This window comes from Argentina silus, assembly GCF_951799395.1.
Source record: "Argentina silus genome assembly, chromosome: 3".
Lineage (NCBI taxonomy): Eukaryota > Metazoa > Chordata > Actinopteri > Argentiniformes > Argentinidae > Argentina > Argentina silus.
In genome coordinates, this window is record NC_139657.1 from 22,659,345 (window position 1) to 22,667,956 (window position 8,612).

Sequence of the window (8,612 nt, forward strand, 5' to 3'; positions counted from 1 at the left end):
ATTCAGGTAGTATAGCCTTTTCGTGTTAGGGAGTATGGCAGTTTGCAGTGGAGATGTTTAACTACCTTTTAAATAGGTATATTCAATTTTGACTCATGCACAGCAATTAATCTCTTCTCGCATGAACACAATACAATTTATTTACAGCTAATTTAGCATCCAACGTGTTTTGTCTGTTTTTCTTATTTATTCATGAAAGAGGTTTGGCATATGTTTCTCTATTACTGAGTCCATATTGTTTCTGGTTATCACTCCCCTCACTCACATCTACGGTAGTGCGATATGTCATTCAGACGCACCGGATGAACATGAGAAGATGAACGGGAAACGAAACAGTTTTCCTCCCTCCCTTCGTATCTATATTTGTCCTACACACTCCTGCTACCGAAGACTATAAACAACGCTCATTGTGTGTTGTTATTTATATTAATCTAGCTTTTTTATAGCCTGCCATAAATCTGATGTCAAGGCTTGTGATGAGATAGAGCGGACAATCTATGCAGTTGCGCTACTTTTTTTGCACTTTATCAGACGTAATCCGCGTCGCGACTTTTGGAACATGTCTGAGCCTAGTGTCAAAAGATTAAAAACCAACCTGCCTATCTGTAAAACTCACAGACCATTTCTCGGCAGTCGTGTAAAACAGAATCTACCGGCAGTTGTAGAAGAGTGTTTGTGCGGAGTATCGACTTTGCTTATGGAGGTCGCCTACAGACTTGAAGCGCTGGTAAGGACGGCCAACCAGTGTCAATGAAATGTAGTCTACATCTGGGATAGCATCCCAAATAGTGGCCTAACAAATCTGAAATCACAGTAACATATTCAGGTGTAGCCGAATGTTATAAGAAATGATGTATAAATGTTGGTCCCAGAAATCTATTTGCCTGAGTGATATTTGAGATTCACACCTCATGTCATGGATTTGACAGAATAATTTATACTGTGGTTAATTCCATGACAAGGCTTGAACCCACATTTTCAGACATGACAGTATGTACAAGTATCCTTTGCATTGCAGGTGATATTTATTAGAGCGTAAATAAATATGTATCCATTAAATCTATATCTGTATCTGTCAATATATTATTGTTTGTGGAGCTCTCTTGAGATGTATTCTTTATTGTCCCTTACAGGCCAAGATATTTGAGCAGGATGACATTGCCCTGCCAAGGGTGGCATCCTTTTTCCACCAGGAATCAGAGAAGCAGCAGGCAGAGGCAGAGGCCATGCTGGACTACCTGACTGATCGTGGGGGACAGTACTGCAACAAAGACATCCAGGTAAAGCTGCTGCTGACTGCTAGGAGCTATAGATTCCTAACAGCACAGTAAGCCACAGTTCATGCTTCTGTACTACTCTAGATTAATTGGCTACTACTCTAACCCTAACTGTCTGCTCAAAATATGATCTCTCCCAAGCTCCACCCACTATCAGATATAGTTTTCTGTCAGTTGAGATGATCACTTCCCACTCAAATTCAATTGAAGTCACAGTCAATAAAGCATGATTATTATTCATGTAGGAACATGCATATTGTGATGGGAGAATGACTTACCCTGACTAGCTGTGTAATTATATAAAGATGTATTCTGTTCTTTAAACAGCCTAAATGATTCCTGTAGTGCTATCATTGGAAATAATGGAATTACCTACAGATTCGGCATACCTGTGAGATACCGTTTTGTTGGGGAGCTATGATAAGGGGCTGTGAGTGGACAGGACAGAGACAGGGAAGCCTTACACGTGAAGAGGGGGTGGGGGGAGTAAACCCTGGGGCTTTACCCGGGGATCAGTTCTAATGCCTGTCGGGGTATACATTTCCCCTGAGTTCCGGAAAATTTGGGAGATTAATGCGAAGGCGGAAGGACAGTGCATTAATTGTGTTTCCAGATGTACGGGGTAGTGCTTACACTTTAGTGCGTGTCCTCTTTCTGCCTCCTCCAGCTTTACGAGTCATGTAAAATCGATCTTGAGTGGGACCGCTAAGGGTTCCATCATCAGCAATTTGGGACACCTTGTTATCCATTGATCTGTGTGGGCAAACGACACATCCTGAATAACTCTATTTGTCATCAACTAAAGAAGTGTTTTATTTGGTTCTACAAAAGGAAGAATGCTGGTGGGAAAGTTTAGATAGCTGTACTTTTTCTTTAAGAAGGCTTTTGACCTCCACTCACTGCATAACTGATACAGGGAGCTTTGCCAGACCATGTGACCTGATCAGATAGGCCCTCCACTGGCAGTGTATCCTTGTCAGGTCACGAGGCCAGGAAAAAAGCTCTAGATAAAATGGTCCTGTGTGGCTCAGTTGGTACAGCATGGCACTAACACGTTGTGAGTTCAATTCCCGCTCGGACCATATATACAAAATAAATTATACACTTACTGTACTGTAAGTGGCTTTGGATAAAAGTGTTTGCTAAATGACATATATTCTATATTAAAGCTGCAGTGAAAACTGACTAAGCTGTTGCGCCTGTTGTGTGTCCTGTGTGTGAGACAGAGGCCTGGCTGTGAGGTAGTGTGTGCTGTGGTCCCAGCCCTGGAGCTCATGCTAGGCCAGTGGAAGGAGGAGATGGCTATCATGGTGGAGCTGAGCCAGCTGGCCCGTGAGCATGCCGATCCGCACTCAGCCAGCGTGGTCAAGAGCCGCTTCCTGGGCCCGCTGGTGTCCCGCATCAAACTGCTTGGTGACCTTCTGACCAATGCCCGTAGGGTGGGCTGCACCAACGACCGCTTGGGGGGCTTTGGGGAGTACCTCATCAACCAGCTGCAAGAGGAGCTGACCAACGTTTGAGTCTCCAAAGAATGAATCACTCATGTGCTCATATATAAACATAACTACTTATAAGTTAGACAAGCCTCTCCTGTCTATGTTTCCTGGGCACCTATATTGTGGTCTTGCTAGCAGCAAGACAAATGTTATGTATGTAGAGGGCACTCCTTGCCTTTATATCATCCTCCTCAAAGTCATCTCTAAATTAACTAAATGAACAAGGAACAAAAGGGGAAATGGCCAAGTTACAGTTTGCTTTATTCTAGTATGTAAATGGAACAAAGCTATAACTTGTATTACTGAGTGAGAGAATTCTGAAGTTTTCAGCACTGTTTTCTTAGATGTAATATGGTATGAAAGGAGTTGGGGTTATTGGGGTTTTTGTAGCTCTTGGACGTGGCATTAAATCCAGTTTTTGAGGGGTTTGATGGGACAAAAGGACTTGGGGTGTTGGGTTTCTAGCTGTTGGAGGGGTCTTCAATCCATTATTGTAACTTCTAGAGTACCAAAATAGTATGCACTAGGGCTAGAGTCCATAAAAAGGGCACAGCCTTATGTCTCCTATGATGTCTGCTTTTCCTCACCCTCAATCATAAAGTTGAAGTGTATTTGATCAATTAAGAGATGGTATTTTGACAGTCAAAGTTGAAGGCAAATAGGAAGAGCATATATGCCAGTCTTTTGAATAGGATATGATATGAAGATATGACTCCTGAATTATTACAGCTCAGAGTGTTCACAGAGTTATTCCTTTGTACAGACATGTTACAGAGCCGTATTGGAGGCTCATGGAAGTTTCACCCTGCTTGAGAGACATGTAACAAGACAGGATATTGCTATTGTGTCTTCTAACCTGAACTTTATTATGAGTGAGCGAAACCAGGATTGGATGGATGAAAGGAATATTCATATGAGTTGGTTGAAGGTTGGGCTGATTCATGTACATAAAGTGAAGTGTTTTGTTTAGTTTTTGTTTCCACAAAGCTCACAGCAGTTTTTGTTATGGAGATATTGTCTGTCCTTTACAGCAAAATGTTATAAATTGAATGAATAAGTAAAAAATGAATACGTTTTTAAGAAAATCAAAGCCATTTATTTTTATTTGAAAAAATATGGCACCAGTTGTTTGTTTTGATAAATCCTAACATGTAGTGACTTCATTTGATTGATAAATTTTCACATTTTTAAAGAAGCCACATTTGGTTATCTTTATTCTGGCCATATACTTTGCCAGGTTACTTGTCATGATGTTTCTCATGATAATTTTATGTGTTTACATATTGATCCATCTCAACGTTAAACGGGATGCCTACACTTGGTTAATCAACTCTCTACCGCCATCTAGTGCTCTTTATCCATACATAACTGCTTCAGATCGTCAGGTTCTTTACTCAAGAGGCCCGCTGCTACCTGTTTATAGTCTTATAGACAGCCATGCAAGAATTCAGATACTTTGAGTCAGATTCATTTAGCTTAAAAATACAGTACATCCCTGAACATTTGGAGGATAATTTCTAGGAGACAATAGATACATAATAATTGTAATGTGTAGGCCTAATTCATTCTTTCGAATACAATGAAGTAGGTCAGCCCATAATTATTTTTCATCGTCTAGTATTTTTTTCCCCCCCATTTAAGACAAATCGAATTCATTTTTCTAGACTACCACATATGCTTCAACCATCATGCTTATATGATCCCTTGACATTTGGTTGCATTATTGTCATTCAGTTTATTTTTAAAGTGAAGAATGAACAGAATCTAATGAAGGGAAACATTAAGACAACACTGAAAAAACAGGCCCCTGAAGTCATCTTTTTTTTTTTTTTTTGGAATGGCATGGGACAATCGAGTTAATAAAAAGCTTGTAGGCCTACATTCTTTCACACTGAGCCTGTCCTTAAAATAATAGTAATTATCTTTAACAATTACTATTCACATACATATTCACATTCTTATTTATATTCTTACCATTATCGTATTGTTATTTCATTATATGTATGAGCCTACTGTATATCAAGTAGTTATGTGTTTTCCTACTGACAGTTAGGAGAAATTGTACACTAGGCTTAATTAGCGTGAAGTTGTAAACCCCTCCCTACACACCCACTCCGCGCGACCATTGGCCAATCCACAGAGCTGTCAGAAACGCAGGACACACCCCTTACTCTCACACCAAGCATAAAAGCATGCTCTATTCCCAGCATCAGCAACAAGTACCTGAGTGGTGCACTAGGACAAAAGTTGTGAAAGACAACTACATTCCCCCACTGAAAATTGGTCATCATCGTGAGGTTTTATTTTTTTTTTAGTTTTAGTTGCTTCAAGGATTCTTCAAAGGATCTTAACGTTTTGTCCAAAGTGTCTGGTAACTTCTGACACATTTGGCAAACATAGGGGAGACATTTACATTTTTACAAAGTTGGTGTAACATTTTTAAAGTGAAAAATGGAGTTGTCGGATATTTCTTTCCCTGTTACCTCTGCTGATGACTTTTATGACGACCCCTGCTTCAACACCAGTGACATGCATTTCTTCGAAGACTTGGACCCCCGGTTGGTCCACGTGGGACTCCTAAAGCCAGATGATCACCATCACAACGAGGACGAACACATTCGGGCTCCTAGTGGGCACCACCAAGCTGGCAGGTGCCTCCTATGGGCATGCAAAGCCTGCAAGCGGAAAACCACCGGCGCTGACCGCAGGAAGGCTGCGACCATGCGGGAGAGGAGAAGGCTCGGAAGGGTCAACGACGCTTTTGAGAACCTGAAGAGATGCACGTCTACGAACCCCAATCAAAGACTTCCCAAGGTAGAGATTCTGAGAAATGCCATCAGTTACATCGAATCCCTACAATCCCTACTAAGGGGTCAAGACGAGAACTACTACCCAGTGCTGGAGCACTACAGCGGGGACTCTGACGCGTCCAGCCCACGATCCAACTGCTCTGACGGAATGGTGAGTTTAAATCTGTTTTGGATACAAAATACATATTCGTTTGAAAATACTAATTGTATTTATTTTATAATTTTTCTTGAGACATTAATATTACATTCATGTATTGGATATTAGGTTTTAATTGGGCTTTATATTTTGGGCCTACTGAATCTATTGCATGCCATTGCAATACTAATCTCATGTATTGATAGAATTATTATATTGTACATCTGCGTATTTTTCTCCAGATGGACTACAATAGCCCGACATGTACGTCTGAGAAACGAAGCAGCTATGATGACTCTTATTTTGCCGAGACGCCAAATGGTAAGTTGGGCCAATTGGCTAAATTCTCCACAGTGAAAAGCGTAGGCCTATTATCTCCTTAATATTCGCCTATATTTCGCCTGGACAATTGTACAATGTTTCTGACTGTCTTTAAACTTGATTACAGCTAATGCCAGAAGTAACAAGAATGCAGTCATTTCCAGTTTGGATTGTCTATCCAGCATCGTGGAGAGAATTTCGACCGATACCACTGCCTGCACTGTGTTGTCAGTTCAGGAGGGTTCCGAGGGTAGTCCCTGCTCTCCCCAGGAGGGGTCTATCCTGAGCGAGACGGGGCCACCCGTGCCGTCACCGACCAACTGCCCCCAACTGCCCCCAGTGTCCCATGATCCAAACCCCATCTATCAAGTGTTATGAAAATACTATTATGCCACAGTGGATTCATGGGGACGAAACAATTCCTGTCAATGAAGTCAACAAAGAACGGACTACGGTTATGGGTTAATGAAGAAAAGGAGGATGACAATGTTGTCATTATTTTCCTCTGATAATGATGTTCAATTCCTTGAAGTTCAACCACTGGCTCCCCAGAGGTCACGTTTTATGAGATAGGCCTATATTACCCATTATTTATGCAAGTGTAACCAATGAAATATTTGACCACTTCCTTCCTTAAATTTGTGTGTCGTCGTTATCTTGTATTTTTTCCTTTCTATTTTTAATGTTCATTACAATAGAGGACCATTTTTCTATATGTGTAAATAAGAGCTGATTTCTAACAGAAACAAAGAAACGACGTTTTTAATGTAGGCCTATTTAATGTTGCCTGTCTGTAGAGGCACTTGGGTTTGTTTGTTGTGAGAAATGTTTAACTTTATATTTATACATTTAAAAATGAGTGAAAGTCGACGTTATAATTAAATAAATGAATATTGTCTATTTATAAAAAAAAAGAAAAAAAAGAAACATGCTTCGACTCTGTTTTGCCATGAAATTTGTGAAAATAATTCGATATCAATTTGCTTATATGTTCAAGGTCAAGGCCTAAATATTGAAATTAGAAACAAATAGGGCATAGGCCTAGTGGAATTTAATACTGGTCATATTGTGTTACTGTTAATTAGGTAGGTTTGGACTCTTAAACCGGAATCCTATCTGGGCCGCCGGCTTAATTCAATCCTAATTCAAAGTAAGACAATTTTACGCACGCGTGAGTTGTTCGTATCCTAACCATGAATAACTAACCGCATATCTCAATTTATAGGAGGAACGAGTGAGACATGTTGGGCTTGTTTGACTTCAAAATTGAATTCGACTAGAATTCAGGCGATGCGAGGACAGGCTGGGGCAGTGTATCTGTGCAGTCTCAAGTTTAACAATGAAGTGCAAATCTGACTGCAAGGCTTGAAAACATGTATCCACAATAAAACGTCCTATGAATAATTACCACACAACACAGCCATCAACTGAACATGTATGTGCAATCAATATATTTATTGATAACTAACCCTAACTAAATTATACATATCGCGCATATAGGGTTTTTCCTTATTCAAGTACACGTGTCAAGAAAACATTAATGATTGTTCACGAAAAGTGCCTGCCACAATGAAGGCGTTTGCTGCTCCCTGCAGCCTGTCAGAAGTAATGGTACAACTCTTCAACCAATGAGATTTCGTTTGCAATTCATAATGAACGTTAACAAACTACAAACATACATTCTACATACACGTGTGATTGTTCACAATTAAATATGTTGAAATTGTACAGAAAGATGAATACTGTAGACATTTTTACCATTTACTGTCGAAATCTGTTTTCTGAAGAGAATGTACTGTAAGGTTACTGTGGATACGTCACAACTCTGGTATCATCTTGTGGTATTTTAGTTTGGTCGTAGCTCCCCGTTGGTGTTATAACACTGATTTTGAAATGGGAATAACTCTTCAACCAATGAGATTTGGTTTGCAATTCATAATGAGCGTTAACTAACTACAAACACAGTATACTTACACATGTGATTGTTAAAAATTAAATATGTTGAAAGAAAGATGAATACTATTGACATTTTTAAAAATCATTTTATCATTTATCATTTTCTGATTTCTGAAGAGTATTTAAGGTTCCCATTGAAACCACCAACCTGGGTATCTTCTCTGGTGATGCTCTGCCAAGCCTGTTCCTGTCATCTTAAATTGTTGTTTGTTTTGAGGACGTTTGCCTTAAGTCTTATTTTTAGCAAATGCAATGCATGTTCAATAGGATTTAAATCTAGAGATTGTCTTGGCCAGTAAACAACTTTCCACTTTTTGGCCCTGAATAACTCCCTAGTTGCTATGGCAGTATGTTTTTGGTCACTGATTTCAAATTCAAACTTAAATATAGCATTTTCTACTTGTTTACATTTAAAATATTGAAACTATGGATAAAATAACAGCAAATAATTGTGGTTTTGACTATTTAGAGGAGACTTTTCTATCACTTTTCTGCCAAAAATTGAAAGGACACACACACCTTTGTCATATGTTTGTGTTCTCTACACTCATACAAACATTATAAACCATCATTGGTCTTACCGTACCAATAGTTTATTCAGGTATGGCCATTCAAA

General features: G+C 39.6%; 2 protein-coding genes across 2 annotated transcripts; both read left to right on the forward strand.

Moving 5' to 3' along the window:
• Nucleotides 1–360: 360 nt before the first annotated feature.
• Nucleotides 361–3,958, forward strand: LOC310802647 (ferritin, heavy subunit). The gene is made up of 3 exons (XM_083667128.1): nt 361–727; nt 1,134–1,280; nt 2,504–3,958. Exons 1-3 carry the CDS (start codon nt 560–562, stop codon nt 2,795–2,797), a joined length of 609 nt encoding a protein of 202 aa, XP_083523254.1. The 5' UTR covers nt 361–559; the 3' UTR covers nt 2,798–3,958.
• Nucleotides 3,959–4,125: 167 nt separating this feature from the next.
• Nucleotides 4,126–6,906, forward strand: myod1 (myogenic differentiation 1). Its single transcript, XM_083667127.1, has 3 exons — nt 4,126–5,734; nt 5,962–6,040; nt 6,168–6,906. The coding sequence occupies exons 1-3, from the start codon at nt 5,225–5,227 to the stop codon at nt 6,416–6,418; spliced, it is 840 nt and encodes a 279-aa protein (XP_083523253.1). The 5' UTR covers nt 4,126–5,224; the 3' UTR covers nt 6,419–6,906.
• Nucleotides 6,907–8,612: the final 1,706 nt, after the last annotated feature.